This window comes from Balaenoptera ricei, chromosome 20, assembly GCF_028023285.1.
Source record: "Balaenoptera ricei isolate mBalRic1 chromosome 20, mBalRic1.hap2, whole genome shotgun sequence".
Taxonomy (NCBI): Eukaryota; Metazoa; Chordata; class Mammalia; order Artiodactyla; family Balaenopteridae; genus Balaenoptera; species Balaenoptera ricei.
Window position 1 is genome coordinate 16,340,716 of NC_082658.1, and position 20,505 is coordinate 16,361,220.

Consider the following 20,505-nt stretch of genomic DNA (forward strand, 5'->3'; position numbering starts at 1 on the left):
ATGAGGCAAATCTGAAGGGTTATGATTATGAACTGGGGAACTCGGGCACCTTAACCCCAGGCCATGCATGACCCGTGGGTGACCCTGCCATCCTCACTCCCAACAGACTGAAGAATAGGTAGCAAGGACTTCCTTTAGGAGAGAACCATGCTGGATTGAGGTGATGGCCAAGACAGGCAGCTCTGATGGTTCAGCTCTCCCCGGATTTCTCCTTCTGCCTGAGGGAAGGGAGAGGAGCTAGGGACATGGATGACACAGCAAGGCTGCAAAGCCTGGAAGTTCCTACCAGAGCTGCTGAGAGTCAGGCCCAGGAACCATGAACACAGGGTAAACCAAGGTCCCTTCCTCTGAAATGAGAGGCCTTGGCCCTGCCCTCCTCTTTAAGAGAATGGCCTGAGAAGGAAAGCTGGCTTCCCACTGAGGTAATGAAGAATACCTGCTCAGGTACGTAGGTCACCCTCAGGTTAAGCAGGAAGACTCCCTGAAGGAGGCGTTCTGAGGACAAAGGCTGAGGAGCTCTGCTTATCTGGGACACATCACAAGTTTTAAGTTACACACTCTCCCACACGCAGCACACTCACACGCACACACACACAGAGACCCACATTCTTCCAACCCACCCCACTCCAAGCCCCCAATTCCGCCCCACAGGTATTGCCCCTGTAAACACGACAGCAGAGACACCCACAATCCTGGGACAGTCTGATAGTGATCTGAGGTTGACTGCTTGTCATTAAGTGCCCCGATAGGTGATGTTGGTGAAGGTGGACGTGGCCTCTTTATACAGTGGGTTGTTGGCCTGCGGAGAGAACAGAAAAATGTCTTACAGTGAATTCCTCAATTCTTCCCTACCCTCAGGGTTTACATGTCATCTGAGATGTTTACCCAAGACACTCTTCTCTGGGATACACTATCGATGGACAGCTTGACGCTCATAGTACTCACACATTTGCTCTTAAGGAGGGAATGGATAGGAAGTAAGAGGAGAGAGAAAGTGGAATGCTATCCTGCCACCATGCCTAAGGGGTTAAATTCAGCCCATCACTTTTGGTGAAACCAAAACACTTCAAGATAGCTTTTAGCCAGTATTTCCTATTTCCTCCCTCCCTATGAACTCTCTCTTTTGCCCTTCTCCCCTTTTTTCTTTGTTGTGACTGTGTGGGCAGAGAAGAGAAATGTAGCAGGCGGTGGTTGGAACATATAGGACCACATTTGCTCAAATAATTCTTAATCTGTTTTCATCTCATCCCTCAAGCACTACCCACAAACTGTCATGTTTTCAGGAAAAAGGTCCTCACAATAATTTGGTTTCCCAAATTATTTTCTAACAAAAAGTGACAAATCCCATTAGGTCTAGTAGTCCTTAGTGGTAGCCTCAAGAAACAGAGCACATTCTCATGTGCCTCAGAGAGTCAGGATTTCTACATCATCCGAACAGAAACATCGCAGTTTCTTGGGACCCTTGAGTACGATGGCCTGAGGTCACCATCCAATGGGAACAAACTTTCAGCCTAACCTCAGATATTCAGGGAGTCGGTCATTTGGAAGGTCTGGAAAAAAGTTAAAATGTGGAACATGAGCCAAAGGAGAACAGAGTAAACTTAAGTATATAGAAGGTTCTCAATAAATGCTTGTTTGATTGGATTCAATTAGGATAAACTTCAGGGAGCATACTTTTAAAAGGCTGACCCCAAATAATTCCTATCATAACCTAACTCCCTCCCACAATCAGGGAAGCTGCTTAACTTCTCTATACTCAGTTTCTTTGTCTATAAAATGGGAATAATAATGTCACCTACCACACAGGGCTGTTACAGAGATGAAATAAATTAATACATAAAAAGCAATTAGAACAGTTCCTGGTACATGGTAAATCCTCAGTAAATGTTAGTTATTATTATCTGTCTCTGTTTGTGTTTAATGCTTTCATCAGTATATAATGTATTACTATATGTCCTCAGTGTAGGATTCTCAAGTTTGTTCTGTCTCCCTCACTCAGAGAATAAGTTTCCTTTTCATCACTTCGCAGTGTCCAGAGCAGAGCTGAGCCCTATCTGTGCTCAGTTGGTACTCACTGATGCGGCAGAGAGAGAATCAGGTGGTTTCCAAGAAGCATAAGGACAACAGGACAGTTAGACCATCTCTCAGTTTCCAGAACAGAGGTTAACTGGGAAACTATGGTGCTGGCTGAAGCTGGCCCCCCTAAATAAGCATCTGCTGCTTCCTCTTGAGACTCTTGAACCAGCGACTCAAGAAAATGCCCAGCTCAGCCCAGCCTCTTACTGTGTCCCATTTGGCTCTGGCTCTCTCTTCCTCAAATTTAGCAAACTCCTTCCGGTCATGGATGGTGATGAGGAGCTTCCAGATGAGCAGAGTAGCAAGGCCGATGAGCAGAATGGCCCCCATCACTGAAAGCAGGACCACCAGGATGTCAGGACCCTTGGGACACTCTGTCAGGAGAGAGCACAGAGCAGGGTGGTTGGCAATGGAACAGGAATCATTCGAATTGGCTATAAATAAGATCTTCTTGACAAAGTAATAAAGTATTGGGTTGGCCAAAAAGTTCGTTCGGGTTCTTCTGGTGGATCTTATGAAAAACCCGACCGAACTTTTTGGCCAACTCACACTAGAAAGTTACCTGAAGGGAACAGGACTTATAAAATAAGCCAATTAATTTTTTAAAGGAGGGGGGTGCAAGCTTTAGAGCAGCAATAATCTGTCCTGATTGTTTTAAATCAGAGGTTGTTAGTTGGTCACCCACAGGCAGAATCTAGCCTACTCTGTGTGAGTTCACACAATTGGTTTTTTTTAATTTTTTAAAATAAATTTATTTATTTTTGGCTGCGTGGGGTCTTTGTTGCTGTGCGCGGGCTTTCTCCAGTTGCGCAAGCGGGGGCTACTCTTCGTTGCGGCGCGCGGACTTCTCATTGCAGTGGCTTCTCTTGTTGTGGAGCACAGGCTCTAGGCGCGCGGGCTCAGTAGTTGTGGCGCGCGGACTTAGTTGCCCCGCGGCATGTGGGATCTTCCCAGACCAGGTCTCGAACCCGTGTCCCCTGCATTGGCAGGCAGATTCTTAACCACTGCACCACCAGGGAAGACCCACACAATCGTTTATTAAAAATTTGATTTTGTGGGCAACATTGAATAATCAGGAGATTCTCCCCTTAGAATTTCAGATTCTTCTTCTTCTCTTTAAAAAAAAAAGTCAAAAGACCTAGAAACACTGAACCTATATTTTTATAGGGTTGTAAATGGCTAGGGCTGAGGAGCAGCTGCCCCTTTGAGATGGGACATGTTTTTTAGTTTGCCAGACTCCTCACTACTCTCTCTTTTCTCCACTAAACAGAGGCAAAATGTGACTTGTCATTGAGTCTGTGCCACTGTGGGCTCTGGAGCCAGACTGCCTGGGTGTGAATCCTGGCTTTCCACTTACTCTGCTATGTGACCTTTGATAAATTATTTAACCTTTCTGGGTGTCTGTTTCCCATTTCTCCATCTCTAACAGTAATAGCCCTGACTTCAAAAATTTATTATGAGGAATAATTAAGTTAAATATATTGAAAGAACTCAGAAGAGTGCCTGGCAGAGTCAGTGCTCAATAAATATCAGCTACCATTATTACTGGTGTCCCTGTTTTCCCTAATTTACTTACCCAGCTCCTGTAGGCATTTGAGTTAGTTGCCCTAGTTGAGATATTTAACAGCCCCGAGGGCTGGGAACCAATGACCATTTTAGCATACTTTGAGACTAGGAGGTCTGCCAGCCAAGACAATATTTTGGGTTTCTTCCCCAAATATTTAGTCATCCAAAATCCTAACCCTATTGAGAACCAACTTCCTGTTCAATCCCAGTCAACAACCAACGAAAACAGAGGCACGTCACCCCTCTGAGGGCCAAGACGAGCTTGCTCTGAACAGCTCTGCTTCCCATCAACCACAGACGTCTGATGAGTGACCTTGCTCCGGTAACTTCCCAGGTGTTATGTAATTAGGTGTTTGTATATGTGAGTATTGATGGGCCTGGACAGGAGTCACACCTACTTTCCACAGTGTCTCCCACCTTCTTCTCTAAACATATACACCATGCTCACCACACACTACCCAAAAACAGCCACCACCAGAATCCAAGCTGGCTATTTCTCATCCCACCAAATTACAACCTGTCTATAATTAAAGAAATGTCTGGAGAGAGGCTGTGAGGTTCCAGTGTCTGAGGTCCTAGGAGTGAAGGGCCCCTGTTCTTCTGGGAAAAGCAGTTACGAATTCTCTGGAAGACTGAGGTAGGGCTGACCCTCAGACCTCGAAGTGGAATCTCTTCAATGTTACATGTCAGTACAGGCAGGACAGGTAGAATGCCAGATCTTCAGGGGAAAAATTAAATCTCTTAACCGTCTGTCCTGAAGGGGGTGGATGGCAGGCTTCCTGGAAGCAGACACAAGATCAGGTGGTCTCTGGAGGGTCCTCCCAGCCACAATGATGATGACCCACGGCGGGTGATGACCCAAGGTCAGGGAAGACAGGGTAGGGTTAGCAGACTTGACAAACAAAAGTACAGGAAGTCCAGTTAAATTTGAATTTCAGATAAATAACAAATAACTTTTTAAGTATGTACCACATATTGCATGGGACATATTGTATTTTATCAGGCAACACTATCTGGAAGTGATGAGGGCTCAGCTCAGGGGAGCTCATACCCTGAGGGCTGAACACCACTTGGCCAATGCCAAACTCTGGTGGTGCCCTCTTCACTGCCCTGCAGTGGCTCAGCCCTTCAGAAAGGACATCTGCAAGGGCATGAGTCAGGGAAGAGAATGAGAATAATCTCCTTCTACACTCAGGGCCCCAGACGCTGCCTTCTTCTAAAAGCCAGAGACCCTGAAAATGACTGGAGGTTGGGGTGAGAGGAGAGGCAGAACTTGGAATTCCAGGACGGCAAGGTAGGAAACGTAGGTCTAGGGTCCCATCTCCTAATGTGGAGGAAGGGGTCTACTGGCAGTAAGCCTAAAAAGTTACCCTCCGCTCTGTTAACTAGTTACGTGTTACCATCCCAGTTGTCATCTTCGTTCCCCACAACTCCAGGCAGTAGATTCCAGTCTCAGAATACCAGGTCAAATGATTTTGGTAAGTGATACAGCAGGAGCACCAGCCGGATTGTTATAACAAAGAGATGAAGTAATGTTAAACCCCAAAGCAAGAACACACTGTCCTTCTGTAATGAGAAGGGACAATGGTACAGATCAGGAGGTTGTGGAAAAATCCATTTAATGTGTTAACACAGGTGGATGGGAAAGTGTGAGGAAGTCATGGCCAAACTAACCTACATCTGCTCCCCCAGAGAGATATACCCAGACTCTTCCCTCTCCACTTCCCCACGCCAGCCTTCCCTGAGTCACAAAATAAAACTAAGGTGATGCCCTTTCCTTACCTTCCTTCTCCCTTATAAAGGATGAGAGTTCTGGAAAGGCTGATGAACAATACCACAAATGGGGACCCCATGCTTTCCTCTACCCACGGGGACAGCAACACCCTGGGTGACATAGATGCAGCCCTCTTCCCACCTTCAACCCCTCCCTTCTTTAAGCAGCTAAAATTCTCCCAACAGACATTAAGATGTATATAAGTCTGTCTGTCTCCTAGGAATAATCAGTCCTATTAATTCATTCAAAAACTGTGTATTAAGTATCTTCTCTGTAAATGACTGAGCCAAGTATGGGGATATAACAGTAGATAAGACCGACACCATTCCCGTGTTCATGGAACTTATGATCAGCTGAGGGAGACAGGTGATTAAAGAAGCAATTTGATAGTGTGATGAAGGCCCATCTAAAGGGAAGCACAGCTGCTGTGAGAATCAAACAGGTCACCAAATCTAGTCATCGGAATGGAGGCTGGAGGAGGTCTGAGATGGCTCATCAGGGGACGTGATATATCTAAAGCAGAGGCATTCAAACACTGGGGAATTTATCACAATTACCAGGAGCATTAACAAAGAACACAGAGGCATAGGCTTGTGGAAGTAAGACAGGGCTCAGGACTCTGGATTTTTTAACAAGGGAACATACAAAAGTTTGAGAACCACTGCCCTAAAGCAGGGGCCAGCAAACGACAGCCAGTAAGCCAAATGCAGCTGGCCACCTATTTTTGTAAACGCAGCCAGACCCCTTCATTTGCATATAGTCTATGGCTGCTTTCCTGCTACTGTGTCAGAGTTGAGTAGTCACAGCAGAGACCATCTGGCCCACAAAGCCTAAAATATTTAATATCTGGCCCTTTACAGAAAAAGTTTGCTAGCCACTGGTCTAAAGAATGATTTGAAGAAATTCCTACGGCTGTAAAGAATGTCCAGTGACCAATTGATTTACCCTCTGCCTTCAGAAATTGTTTCTTCACTCCCGAAAGTTCTTGCCCACCCCTCCCATCCCCAACGGCCGTCATACTGTAGCCTTTATCCCTCTGCAGTGTCATTACCGATTTACATGCCTCTCTCCCCCGTGGTCTGTGAGTACCACATCCGCCTTATTTACTGTTATATCCCCAGCACCTAGCCCACTGCCTGATATATAATAAGTACTCAAAAATATTGTCAAATGATTCATCACTTAGTCCGTTGTTTAAGGGAATGAAAGGAGATGAAGGAAATAAGGGGAAGCAAGCAAATCTACCATGCTGGATGGTGACAAACCTGTGGTGGGTCTGTGTATGACGGGATGAGCTCTCCTGCTTCCAGAGGGTCTTGAGAACAAGAGGTAACTTTTCAGCGTTCAAGGCAGCCTTGGGCTGGTGCCTCAAACCCTTAACCACATCTTGTGGTGAAGCTGGCAAGGGCAGCTTGCCCTCAAACCTCAGGCCTTCCTCTGAAGCGGCAAGCAGGTTGCTCTTGGCAACCATTTAACTTTTAGAAGAGCAGATGCCTTGTGCTGGAAAGTGCTAGAATTGAAATTCCCTACTTCTTAACATTATCACCTCAAAAAACACCATGCTATATATACTCTGTTCCTTGATGAGCTCCATACCTCCCTTCTTCCTCTCCTTACCCACCTTCTTATTTTTCTATCTCCTAAATTAGCAAGTCATTTCTTGCTAATATTTGTATTTATATACCCCCACACCCAGATAACAGGCCCTGACTTATCACTTGTAAGGTCAGGTTTAATCTGGCTGCTCTGTTTAAGAGGAGTGATGGGTGGAAATAACTGTCTGATATTGGTCTCCCTCTCCCTGTGGGGCAGGGTCGGGACCCTCAGGGTTCACTCACCGGGCTCTTCTACCACATACAGGATGGACTTCCCACTGGAGTCTTCATAGTACTGGAATCTGACGACACAGTCCTCTTCATTCTTGTAGGTACAATTCACAGCATCCTTTCCAGTGTCCTCTGGGGGAGGTGGAAAGATGGGAGAATGAAAAACAAGTCAATTCCGGAAAGATGGAGCCACCTCCAAAGCCAGTCATGGGACGTCTGGGAAAGCACGTGACAGGAAACCGTATGCCTGACATTAGGCAAGATGCCTAGATTTGACAGGGCTGTGGTGCCTGGCAATTGCCTCTAGATGACCCTCGCTGATGTACTTTGTCCCTCACAGGCCCTTTTCGGTTCTTATTCTTTCCTCTGGAAGGGACATGACATAAAAGTATTAAATAAGCTGATTCAAAACCTGGCTCTATCACCTACCAGCTATGTGATCTTGGCTAAGTTACTTGACCTCATCGAATCTCTCTCTTCTTCTAATCGAAGAAAAGATACCCTCACTCACAGGGATGGTTGAGAATCAAACAGCATGAAGTAAACTACCTAACACACAGTGGGCTTTCCCTTCCCCCTCTTTCCTTTCTCTGCTTGCTCAATGAGTCTCAATAGTTTGTTTACTCAGCCCTTGTATTTCTTCTATTTCTGCTTCCAATCCAGTGTTCCTCTCCAGAGACATCTCCTCTTCTCTGACTCCCATCATGTTTTGTTGGCTTCATCCCTTCTAATTCTAAAACCTGTTATTCTGACTGTGAAACTATGGCTTACCCTCCACCAGCTGCACTATGCCCTACAAGATTAAGCAAATGTACCAAGGTCACACAGCAAATAAGTGATGGAGTAGGACTAGGACATGAGTCTCAAAGCACATCCTACGGACTTTAACTCAATATGCCTTCAGTAAACCAGTAGTATTATAGGACAGTGGAAAGAGTAAGGGTTTCAGGATTTAGTTCTGATCTTCACTCACCACTAATTTGCTTGGGCAAGTTACTTAACTTTCTTGAGATTCAATTTCCTTATCCTCAAAATGAAGGTAACAATAGTACTAAGTTCGACTTTACTAGGTTGTTGGGAGAAGAATAAGATAATGTGCATGAAAAGATACTTTTATAATTTGTATGAGTTATAAAATTCCATACAAAGAAGCATTTATTTTTATGGTTATCATGGTGGGGGGCTGGGGTACTTACCGAATAACTTGGAATACCCATCTGGTCTAGATGATAAAAATATCTCCTATCTCAGCAGCCTGTTCCATCTAAGCTAATCATAGGAAGCCTGGTCTCCTCCAGAGGAAAAACTGTCTCTTCAAACTCAATCCCCAAATCACTACCCTCACTCCAGCCCCACTTTTGATATTAGCCAAAGGGTCCAGAGATCTAACTCTTTCCCATAACACCCCACCCAGAAGCTGGCTGGCTAGCTGTGTATTACTGTGGCTCTCACGGAAAATGTGTTTCTTGCCTTCATGGGAGATCACCATCTCCAGAGAGATTGCCATCTCCTGGCACCACCCAATGCCTAGCTGGCCCAGATAACCACGTCAGGTATGTGACAGCAGCAAAGATCATCTCCTTTTAAGTCAAGATGAAATACAAACCAGAATAATTGCAGGCAAGAGTTTTGCTCTCCATCATGTTTCTATCTGTCTTACTCCAGGAGGGGCTCTGGAGAGCCAAAAGGGCTTCAGGCTAATGATTTTGGCTACAAATCCATAAGGGCGAAGGTTTCCCTCTAAACCAGCAAAGCTGTATGCCTGGGCATTGCTTAACACTCTTAGTTAGATAAACTTAGTAAATGATTACTAGCCTACTAAGCTAAGATTATCATGGGCAACCACTTCCTCACTCTGTGCCTCAGTTTCTTCATCTGTAAAATGGGGTACGTTATCTTCCTTTCCTTGGGGTGGTAAAGTTAGGGTTGCCTGATTTATACATACTTTAAAGGTTATTTGCAGGATTTTGCTGAGCCCGTGGGCTCTGGGAAGCAGAAGGGGAAGGGACTGCTGAACAGATTAGTAAAGATGCAGGAGGACTCTCAAGAAAGCCAGCTTTTAAGTGCCTACTGTACATCAGGCCTTCACAACATGCCTTTGAGGTAGGAATTACTCTTCCCTTTTACAGATGAGACTTGGATAGGTTATGGGATTAAATCGGAAAAATTTAGAACGTGGGTGTGTGCAACTGTATGACATGCTGAACTTACTAAGCTCCTTCACAGGCTCAATCTCATCACGACAGTAACGGCTGCAGGTATTCTCCTCGTATAGGGCTCCTCGGTTAAACTTCTTACACTCCACACACTCTCTAAAGGAGAGAGGATATAGGGATGAAGGCAGGGAAGGAACAAACCTAAATGTGTTTCAGCCTGGCTCTGCCTGCCATACACCAGGAAAACTGTTCCACCCCAGAAAACAAACACAAACAAAAACATCTGTAAGACAATCCTGGGGTCCCAGATAGTCACGTCTGGAGTTCGGGGTGGGAGTGCCCTCCTCACCTATAGGTAAGGCCAGGTAGGCAGAGGCCCCCGGTAACTTCATTAAACTTCTTTATGTCCCATCCAAGACTGTGACAGGAGGGCGAACCCTATGCCACTTCTGGGAGCCTTAAAGTCAGAAATGGTCTCATAATTTGGGGGCCCGGTGCAAAATGAAAATGTCAGGTTCCTCATTCAAAACTTAGTAGGAATTTCAAAACAGTGACAGCAGAACATTAAATGAAGTGTAGAGCCCTTCCAAGCACGGGGTTCTGTACAAATGTGCAGGTTGCACGCCCATGAATCCAGCTCTGCTTAAAATAGTAAGAGAAACAGCAGTGCCACAGGCCTGGGCTAGCAGGGACTTCCTCTGACGCCCAGATGAGGGACATTTGCAGCGGTGAACTTCTCCTGTTTCACACAGTGTCCTCCGTAACCCCAGCCCCGCATCCCGCACAGAATCAGAACATCAGCACTGGAACATTCCCCAGGAGTCACCTGCTTTAGCCTTCCTCCCAACTCAGGGACTCAGGATCCAGCCTAAAAGAGAGGTTTCTCCAACAGCAGTCCAGACGGTACTACTCTGTCCCCTTCACGCTTGGCTCTACCTCCAGTTTTCCCCCAAGTTTTCAATGGAAAGAGGAAAGCTAGTCATTTGCTGTGACAGTCTCCTCTCCCTAAAGCTTTGGTGAGTCAGAGAGAACCTGCATAGTCTGGGGGACCCCCAGACACTCAACTGTCTCCAACTCACTCCTCTGCCCACTCACTTCTTAAAGGTGCAGGCATCAGGGCAGGTGGGACACTTCTCACAGGTGTCCCCGTAGGAGCCCGGCTGGATGCAGACGCAGCTGCCGCATTCACACTTGCCCCGCCCGCTGCACAGCAGCCCATTGCTGGACATGCAGGTGTCCGTGCGTGTGGTACAGTTGCAGTAGTAGCCGGTCCAGTCGGAGTCACACAGGCAGTCCCCACAGCTGCACTGGCCATGGCCTGAAAACACACAGCCCAAGGGGGCAGACCAGCCAGTGAGGCCCCACCCCAGGACAGCATCGTGGCTTTACCCCTCCTCACATTGCCACACTTTCACCCCCACACTGAGCCGTTAATCATCTTCTACACTGTCCTCATAGCCTCATGCTTCTCTGCATGCTGTTCCCTCTGTCTAGATGCCCTTTCATCCTGTGACCACTACCAAACTCCTACTCACCCTTCAAAGCCCAACCCAAATGTTCCTTTCCCTCCATAACTTTTCCTGACCTCCCCAGGCCAAATCAACTGTCTGCCCATGTGCTCTCCCAGCACTTATAAATACCTCTATTTCAACCCTGATGTTCAACCCATTTGCTTGCTTATCTGTTTCTCTTTCTGGATTGTGAGCTCCCTGATGGGGGAGCACATATCATATTCATTTTTCCAACAATAGTGATTAGCATAACATCTGGTACAGAGTAGGCATGCCATTAATGTTTATTTATCCATCCATTCAACAAATATTTACTGAGCTCATACCACAACCTGAGCACTGGAGACTCAGCAGTGAACAAGACAGGCAAGGTACCTACTATCATGGAGCTTACATCCTAGTTAAATTCCTGGAAATTCACACAAACCTCCACCAACATGTGCTCTGGGTTGTATTATCATAGTATTGCAAAGAGCCATCAGCCCTAGTAGGAAAGACCTATTCACTTTCCTACATGAGTATAGGAACGGGACAGAGAGACTAGGGTGGGGGGTTGGACTGCTTAAATGTAGGCATTAACTCTCAACACTATATTCCCCTAATATTCATTTACCAAGGCTTTAAAACTTGGCTCCTAAACCCTGCAGAAAGGTGACTCATTCTGCAGGATTCTGAATCAGGAAGAAGTGGGTGAATAATAGAAATCTGATTGTTAATCACAGGAAAGGCAGGGAGCAAGGGAGAAGTAACCTGAATTGGTCTGAAAACCATGTCATTGTGTGAGCAGATGGGCCCCAAGATGGTGGAGGAGAGGGTGGTACACAGCCAAGCTCAAATAGCAACTAGCTGGCAGCCCTGTCCCCGGTGACCCCAGTGGGTCTGACAAATGTCTCTTGGCCACTATGGGTCCCTCTGGATGGGTATCACCCGCTAAAGGATGAGTGATACCAGCATAATCCTCTAGGAACCACACTGGCATTCAAGACTCAGACACACCGGGCTTCCCTGGTGGCGCAGTGGTTGAGAGTCTGCCTGCCAGTGCAGGGGACATGGGTTCGAGCCCTGGTCTGGGAAGATCCCACATGCCGCGGAGCAACTAGGCCCGTGAGCCACAATTACTGAGCCTGCGCGTCTGGAGCCTGTGCTCCGCAACAAGAGAGGCCGCGATAGTGAGAGGCCCGCGCACCGCGATGAAGAGTGGCCCCCGCTTGCCACAACTAGAGAAAGCCCTCGCACAGAAACTAAGACCCAACACAGCCAAAAATAATAATAATAATAATAATAATAATAAATAAATAATAATAAATTAAAAGACTCAGACACACCTTCACTGTGTGTGTGTCTGCTTCCCAAGAAGGAAGGGAAATACAACCTCATCTGCACCAGCTGCCAAGGACATCTAGAGAGTAGAGCTACCGGGCTGGCAGAAGGGTGGAGAAAGAAGAAAGACTGCATTCTGAGGTTGGGTTCCCTAGTAGTATAGCTTGTGGTGAGGATTCTCGTTCCAGTGACTTACTGGGGAAGCAGAAGGGAAGGAGGGAAGCAGGACAGGGCAGGAGGCAAAAGCTGGCAGGAATGCGGTCTCATCCGGAGACTCCCCTCAGCCTGATCCCACGGTGGGCTCAGGAGCATGAACGGCACCACAATAACCTTGAGGCAAAGGGACTGGCTTTGTGTAACCCCATCGTCCATCAGTCACTAGCCAAGCTCTGAGAGCAATCCAGCTCCTGTCAGCTGAATATAATTCTCCAGACAAGGGGCAGCTGTGAGGTATTAAATCAGTAGCCCTACCAGCAGCTGGGGGATGGGTGGGCCAGCCAGCAGAGTGGGACCCCACAGTGTCCACTACACCCAGCTTTTGGCCACACCTCCCGGATAGGGAAAAGACATCACAGGGCCTGGCAGCACTCAGAGGCCTCAGTCTCCTCTGAAACACTCGTCCCATAGTGTTTCCTTTGTGAGGCTAAACAAAGCGATATTTGAGAAGACGTCTGCAGGCCAGCCAGGGAGTGAGGTTGGGAGTGGAAGTGGCAGACCAGTGCCAGCAGGCTGACTCCAAAAGGCCCCGGCAGGGTCAACCCTTAAAAGGAAGCCACAGTGTGGTAATGTCACAGGACTGGCACCCCTCCAGAAAAAGGGGTTCACAGGAAAGTCAGGGGAGGAGGGTGGGAAATGAAGAGAAAGTGTAAGAAAGAGGAGGGAGGTAGGGAAGAAGGCAGCAGGGGAGGGGTGGGGGAGGCAGGAGGAAAGGGAGGAGCAGGTGTTCCAGGTCAGAAGGAATGAAGTCACTCTCCCCGTATAGCTTGACCTTCTGGGCTGACGCCTCACTCCACCGCCCTCCTTTATCAGCCAGCCCTTCCTCTGACTTCCCACCTCCTCCGTGAAGCCGCCCAGGCCTCCCCTGTCCACAGTGAGTCTCTCTCCGGAGGACTCCTATAACACCCACGTCCAGGATCTGGGAGGTTCTGCCTCGTGCTGTGAATTCTCCTTAGGTAAGTTAATGGAGAGCAAAACTGTCTTATTCATGCCTCTTTGTCCCACAACACTGCGGCACACAGCACAGAACCTGGCTCACGTGGGCGCCTGATCAATCTATGTTCATGGATGTGGCAGGTGGAAGAGTCCCTTGAGGACGAGGATGCACGCCCTGACGTTTGAGGGGTGCTGATACCGTGCGACCACGAAGGCCATGCCTCCGGTGGGGAGGAGAGGACAGGGACGGCCAGGGGCTGGAACAATGGCCGAGGCACAGTGTTCCTGCCTCCTGAGCCCCTGCTTGAGCAAAGGACAGACCAGGCCAGCAGCTCTGGGCAGGGACAATGGCGAGCTGGGCCATGAGCCTGGCCAGGTCAGGAATCATGCATGACGCCCGTTCACCCCTATGGACCGAGTGACTGGCCCAGAGCAGGTGCTCAAGGAGCAGGTGTTCCTGAGTATCTGTCAATGGAGAATGTGATGATGGCGCCACAGGGTCCAGACCTGAGGCCAGTGGGCACCCAACGTCCTGGCAGGAAGGGAGAGGGAGGCCTCTGAGAAGCTGCAGCGGCTGTCTGGGGTTCCCTCGTGTAATTGGCAGGAGCACACTGAGGACGGCTGTTCTGGCACTGCTGGGGGGCAGGAACCAGCGCTGCTGACCCTGGCAGCTTTGTTTTGTGGCTTCAGTGTGGCCGGCAGCCAAAGGAAACACACTCTGGCCGGGGTCCCTCCCACATGCCTCAATCAGACCAGGAACAATCAGGCCACGGAGGAGCAGTGGACCTCCCTCCATCCCTGGTGCCCCCGTAGGCTATGTGTAGCCTCTCCTAGGGTAACCCTCTTCCCCTCAACCCCAAACTTCTCCTCATGGGTCTCCCATGTCAAACTTAACCATTCCCTTTGGAAACTAGAATATGATGTAAATACTATTAAATATTAGAAGGAACTGAAATTTCTGCCTCACACCCTAATTCAGATTGATCTGTGTGTATGTGTGTGTGTGTGTGTGTGTGTGTCTGTGCGTATCTGATCTCTCTTTCCCATAATCTCTCTGATATCATTTTTCTCCAATCTCTCTCTCAAATTTTGTTGGCATGATTAAAGGAAACAACTGTATAGCACAGGGAGCTCTACCTAACGCACTGTGGTAACCTAAATGGGAGGGAGTCCAAAAGGGAGGGGATATCTGTGTGTGTGTGGCTGATTCATTTTGTTGTGCAGCGGAGGCTAACACTACATTGTAAAGCAACCATACTCCAATAAAAATTAATTTTAAAAAATGAGTAAAGGAAACAATGTTGCAGATAATAAATAGGAGCCATTTTTGTATTACTTGGGCATGCTTTAGTATGACACACATTTACTTTCTTCATCAAGCTTTTTGAAAGGCTGATGTTAAAGTGAACATCTGGGTAAATTAGCTCAGCTGGTTAGAACCCCAATGCAAGTGAAGCCAATCTGGGTCATGGATTTGATCACCCCAGAAGCCAATTATAATCTCTCTTTGATTGACCACACAATACACCCACAAACTGGTCCCAACCAATTTACAAATATCTCCAATCTATCTCTCACAAGAGGGATTAAGCCACAGTGACTACAACCCAGCAGAAATGTATCCCCAGTGCCCAGGAACAACTCAGACTGCCTAACTGCCTCTGGGAGTGTTGTCAGTGTGCCTGCAGATAAAGACTACATTAACGTTAGCTGGACTTCTTCCAGCTGGGGAAGTACCCCAGGAGTGGGCTTTGGGGCAAGGTGAAACCAGCTTCAGATTACCAGTGGGCCTCAAATTTTACTGAATTTTGTAATGAGAAGGACAAAACTCAGTACCCTGCAGGGAGAAGGACTCAAATTCATAATCCCCAATCTGCAGGCTGGGACTCTCTATGGCAGTGCTATCCAGTAAACATCTGTGCTGTCCAACAGGGCAGCTGCTAGCCACATGTGGCTCCTGAGCGACAGAGAAATGAAATTTTTTATTTTTTATTGAATTTGATTTAGATTTAAATGTACTTAAACTTTACTCTTGATTAATTTAAGTGTAAATAACCACCATATTGGACAACAGCGATCTAGAGTACAAAAAGTAATAGTATATCAATAGTGATAACAAAATAGTACCGACATTTAATAAGAGCTCACTATTTTCCAATCATTGTCCTAAGTATACTGGCACATTAAATGTGCTCCAGGGCTTCCCTGGTGGCGCAGTGGTTGAGAATCTGCCTGCCAATGCAGGGGACACGGGTTCGAGCCCTGGTCTGGGAAGATCCCACATGCCGCGGAGCAACTAGGCCCGTGAGCCACAATTACTGAGGCTGCGCGTCTGGAGCCTGTGCTCTGCAGCAAGAGAGGCCGTGATGATGAGAGGCCCGCGCACCGCGATGAAGAGTAGCCCCCGCTTGCCGCAACTAGAGAAAGCCCTCGGCAAAAACGAAGACCCAACACAGCTAAAAATAAAATAAATAAATAAATAAAAATTTAAAAAAAAATGTGCTCCAATATCTTGCATATACACTACTATTTTCCACGTCTTTTGTGATGAAAAAATAAATTCACGTAAAATAATTGTCTGAAAATAAATAAATAAATAAATGTTACTAACTTCACTACATATTCTGACATCATGTAGTTTCCAAACCTATATATACTAAAAATTTAATTACCATCAGTCAGTGATTTTTTTTAAACTTAAAAAGGGGTTGGTCCATATCCTCGAAAAGATTAGGAACCAGTGACAAAATACTAGCAGAAGGGCAGATGAAGGAAAAGAAAAAAAACTATCTTCACTTTCAAGTCTCCCCACGTCTTCCCACTCTCTTCTAGGAGAGAAGTCCCCGGAAGCAGATGCTCATTTTTCTTCCTTGGGCCCCTCGAGCAAGGGCAGAGGGAGCTGAGAGGATTAAAGAGAAACTCATTTCTGTTTCCTGCCATTGGAGTGGCACACCATCTACTCGCTCTGCCCCCGGGCCTTCCTGTGCCCACCTCAAGCCCTGGCCTGCATCCATTTCCAGAGGCTGCAGATGTGTGAGTGTGTGTGGGTACCAGGAAGGGAGGGGTGTGCAGTTCTACTCACCTGAGCACATCTCCCCCTTGTAGCGGACACAGGAGAAGTCATCACACTCGCAGTACTTGCCCGTGATCTTGCCAAAGTCACTGCTGTGGCAGACGCACTGGCCACAGAGACACTCGCCCCGCTGGCTGCAGATGGGCTGGCCCTCCCGGGGGCTACACTCGTCCTGCTGGGAGGGACGGTAGTCCTCTTCTGAGCACTCACACTGGGACCCCAGCCAGCCAGGCCCGCAGCGGCACACCCCACACTCAAAGGTCCCGTTGCCGTTGTTGCAGTGGTGGCTGTGAGGCTCAGCCTGGGCCTGGCAGGCACAGTCACAGTCGAAGGTGACCTGGACGGTGAGGCTGTCTTTGAAGCCCACAGGCTTGATGGTGAAGGACTTCTCCTTCTCCTGGGGGCAGCCACGCACCTTGGCCTCAATGCTGAAGCTCACCTGGATGGAAAGTAAGATCGCATTCAGACCCAGGTGGACCCTGTTGACACTCCAGCCCTGGGGGGAAAGAAGCTGTTCCCTGCCCTGCCCAGGAATACCCAAACTGGGTGTCCTGTCCCCCAGCAAGCTGGAGTTCCTCAGCCTTCCCACCACCACGGTCTGCAAAGCCAAAGCAAGAGCCTGGGGATAGTTGTGCAGTTGGGACATATCTGGCTGGGTGTAGACATGGTTTACAATCACGAGATAGCTTTTTTCTAAAATTCCATCCGTGAAAATAAACCAGCTCAAGCAGAAAAGAACCTTTGATCTTACAAACGCTCTGCCGTGGCCAAATAAGCTAGCGGGACTGATTACATAATATCATCAAGATATACAAAGCACTATTTCACACCACACAGTGGCCAACCACAGCCTCAGAGTCTACTGTGCAATTTCCACAAAACATTTCATCGCTTATGCAATCAAACATGTTTCAGGCCAATATTTTTTACATAGGGTATGTGCACATGTGCCTAGAAGATAGAGAGATGGATGGATGGAAACAGATATATAGACATAGATGATGTAGATATAGATGATATAGCTATAGATATCCCCTCTTTTTTCCCACCCCTTTCACCAACCCCTCTCCCCTAAGGCAGAAGCAGAGAAGAACCAGCCACTAAGGAAGGAAAACTATAGACGGACTGGAGAGGCAAAATGAACATTTGCATTCTGACGTTCCAGGAAGGTGGGTATTTTGTGTGTGTATGTGTTTATTTTTTTTTCCTTTTAATTTTTATTGGGGTATAATTGATTTAAAATGTTGTGTTAGTTTCGAGGGTGGCTATTTTTGCCTATTCTGTTTGCTGCCAAATCTTTAGCAGCTGGAACAATGCCTGGCACAAAGTCGGTGGTCAATAAATATTTATAGATGACACTGCCGTTTTACCTTGTGAAGCAAAGAAAGGCATTACCTTAGGGGAGGCTGGAGACCAGTTAGGGGCTGAAGGTAAGAAATATTTTCATTTGCAATCAACTGTGCATAAACAGAGGTAACCTAAATGCAAGTTTTTAAAAATCCTGATAGTGAAGTTACTTAACAGATAGAGAAGGTTTAGGCAACAGAAGCCTCAGAGGAAAAGCCTGGCAGCTCTAACCATTACATCTAACTTGTAAGGACGTTCAGAAAGAAGGTACAGGGAAGGAAGGGGTGGGTGCCCACAGACGCTCTGGGGCACAGGCTAAGGTCAGAGCTGCAGCTTCAGTCCCCGCCCAGCCCACCTCACCGTGTCTCCAATCTTGAGTCCGACACAAGACTTAAGGCCTGGGATGACCTCGTTGTTGAGACAGGTGGCGTTGAAGGATAAGGACAACTCCTCAGGGAGGTCACGCACTTCCAGCTCTACTTTAGAGCGGATTTTCTGAGCAGAAAAGGGCAAGAGAAGATAAGAAAATGGGCTGAGAGGAAATGAGTAGGAGCCAATTACATCCCAAGCAAAACCTCCCAGATGGTCCTGGACTCACCTGCAGTGCCAGATGCTGAGGTCCACCTGCAAGCTGCCAGAGCATCCCTAGGAGCCTGTTTCCTGCTATATTTCCAGCCCAAGACCTGCTCTCTCTCTTTCTCCACTTGCTTCTAGGTGAGTCTGGGTAAAATCTAAACCAGCTACGCCCTCCTGCAGGCCTCATGGACGTGCAAGAAGGGAGTGCTAATACTGGTCACCTTGGCTAGTAGCACTTTCTACCTGATTTTTCATCAACCTCACATTCGCCGTGGTTCAGCTCCCTCTTTTCTCTATTCTTGGAGCCCAGATCTCTGTCACTCTGCACCCGCCCCCCCTCAATTTCAGGGCCCTGCTCTTCCTCATCACCATCCCCATCCTCTCTTTCTCTTCCACCTTCTCTAAGCTCTTCCCCCATTGTTCCTAAGCCTCCTTGGCATTCCTTTCTGAGCCATTTCTATCTCAGAAGGCTCCGTTCCTCCCAGGGCTGGCTATCACTTCCTGGCCTCTGGAAGAATAAGAGGAAGGCAGTGAAAGCTGCATGGTGGACTTGCAGCCAGGACTCCCAAGTCTGAGCCCTCCTGGGTAATGCCAAGTGAAGTGGACTCTTAGCAGGCCCATTCCCAGTGTAAGACACTTACCCCGTAAGCATCAACAATGAGCTGGAGGACATTGCTGGAATCAGTAGACAGAACCCCCACTGTGGTTCCTGGGATGAGCTCACTATAGTTCTAGAAAGGAAGACAAAGATGTCCGGGGATGACTGATGAAGCTGGTGGTCTCCAAAAGCCCTCCCCAAATCAGACTGAGGGTCTTGAAATGAAACTTGAGGGAAGGATGGGGTATTTTACTTGTCACTGCCAGGAATACATCTAGCACTTTTTCAGCACTGAGCAAAATTATAGAGAACCTCTCACACCCCTCTCCCCACTGAATTACTCCCCTCCACTACTGCAAGCATCAACACACCCATCCTGCTAGGTTCAAGGTTGGAGGAGAGAGACCGTCGAGAGGAATCATTAGCTCCTGGGTCTTTCCCAGTTAGGGACCATGGCCAAAGCTGGTGTGGGCTGGTTCCCTGAGACAAGGCCACCCATCACAGGCCCCACTCCCACTCCAGGAAGCCCCAAAGGCATAGTCACCTGGTAGAGATTGACTACATTTTCAGTCACTGCAAAGATCAAATTGATGTTTTTCTGGGACAGCTTCTCGGTCATCAGCCCCAGAGAGGGATAATCCTATGAAAAGAGAGGATGTGGAGGTTAGTTAAGAAGTCTATTCACATACATCCATGGATTCTAAGCCTTAGGACTTGGGTGATTTGGGGCATGGCCCTGACAGTAGTGGGATTTAAACCTTTTCACCCCATGACAATGTGAGGCAAACACAAACCCAGTTGTGAACTCTAAGGATAGATAAAGAGGTACAGGCTGGTAGTGTCAAAACTAAGCACCTCTGTCTTCCTACTCAAATTCAATGCATTCGTACCAAGGAGCAGCTTCCATGGGTCAGGTACTGCCAGACCTCATTGTTTTGAAGCTTCCTCTCATTTTGCAGCTACTGACAAATGCCTTGGGTTGTTGCTTGCAATCCCTCACCATGTGGTCTCAACCTTCCTTTCCAATCATTCACCTCTCTTCCCCTTCTACTTACCACTGAGCTGGCCCACTGTCTTTCTCCCACCTCGAGTGGCCTTCTTTTTGGTAATCCTCCTCCTTCCTTAGGACCCAGCTCAGGTCCCACCTTCTCCAGGAGGCCTTCCCTGATCATCCCAGTTCATGATGAGCTTTTCTCTTTTGAATACCTAAAATCCTCATCAACTATTCTATCCAGTTAGCAGTAATCATGCATCTTCTGTTATTGGTACCACACCTCCTTGACTAAACCAAAATCTCCCTAAGGGTGGGACCTTATATAGTCTTGTTATCTCCCTTGGCCCCTGGTAAGGCCCTGCATAGACTAGGTGTCAATCGTTACAGACTCGCCCATTGCCTGGTAGTGCTCAACCTGTATATGGCTGACACCAAAGAATTCAAGCCAAAATGGGGGTGATGGTAAATTATGAACATGTCCCTGGAATCCTAGACCTTTCAGGGAGCTCATGAGATCATGCAACTCAGGTTCCTTT

At 47.6% G+C, this 20,505-nt stretch overlaps 1 protein-coding gene across 1 annotated transcript in view; it reads right to left on the minus strand.

The window, feature by feature from the left end:
* Positions 1 to 646: 646 nt before the first annotated feature.
* ITGB3 (integrin subunit beta 3) overlaps positions 647 to 20,505 on the minus strand; it is a 47,787-nt gene continuing 27,928 nt past the window's right edge. Inside the window, exons 7-15 of the mRNA XM_059906398.1 lie at positions 19,520 to 19,615; positions 19,019 to 19,108; positions 18,157 to 18,296; positions 16,464 to 16,888; positions 10,494 to 10,716; positions 9,454 to 9,554; positions 7,255 to 7,374; positions 2,284 to 2,450; positions 647 to 799 (exon numbers count right to left, since the gene is read on the minus strand). Of these exons, the coding sequence (XP_059762381.1) occupies positions 734 to 799; positions 2,284 to 2,450; positions 7,255 to 7,374; positions 9,454 to 9,554; positions 10,494 to 10,716; positions 16,464 to 16,888; positions 18,157 to 18,296; positions 19,019 to 19,108; positions 19,520 to 19,615 (1,428 nt within the window). The 3' untranslated portion in view covers positions 647 to 733. The remainder of the gene's footprint in view (positions 800 to 2,283; positions 2,451 to 7,254; positions 7,375 to 9,453; positions 9,555 to 10,493; positions 10,717 to 16,463; positions 16,889 to 18,156; positions 18,297 to 19,018; positions 19,109 to 19,519; positions 19,616 to 20,505) is intronic.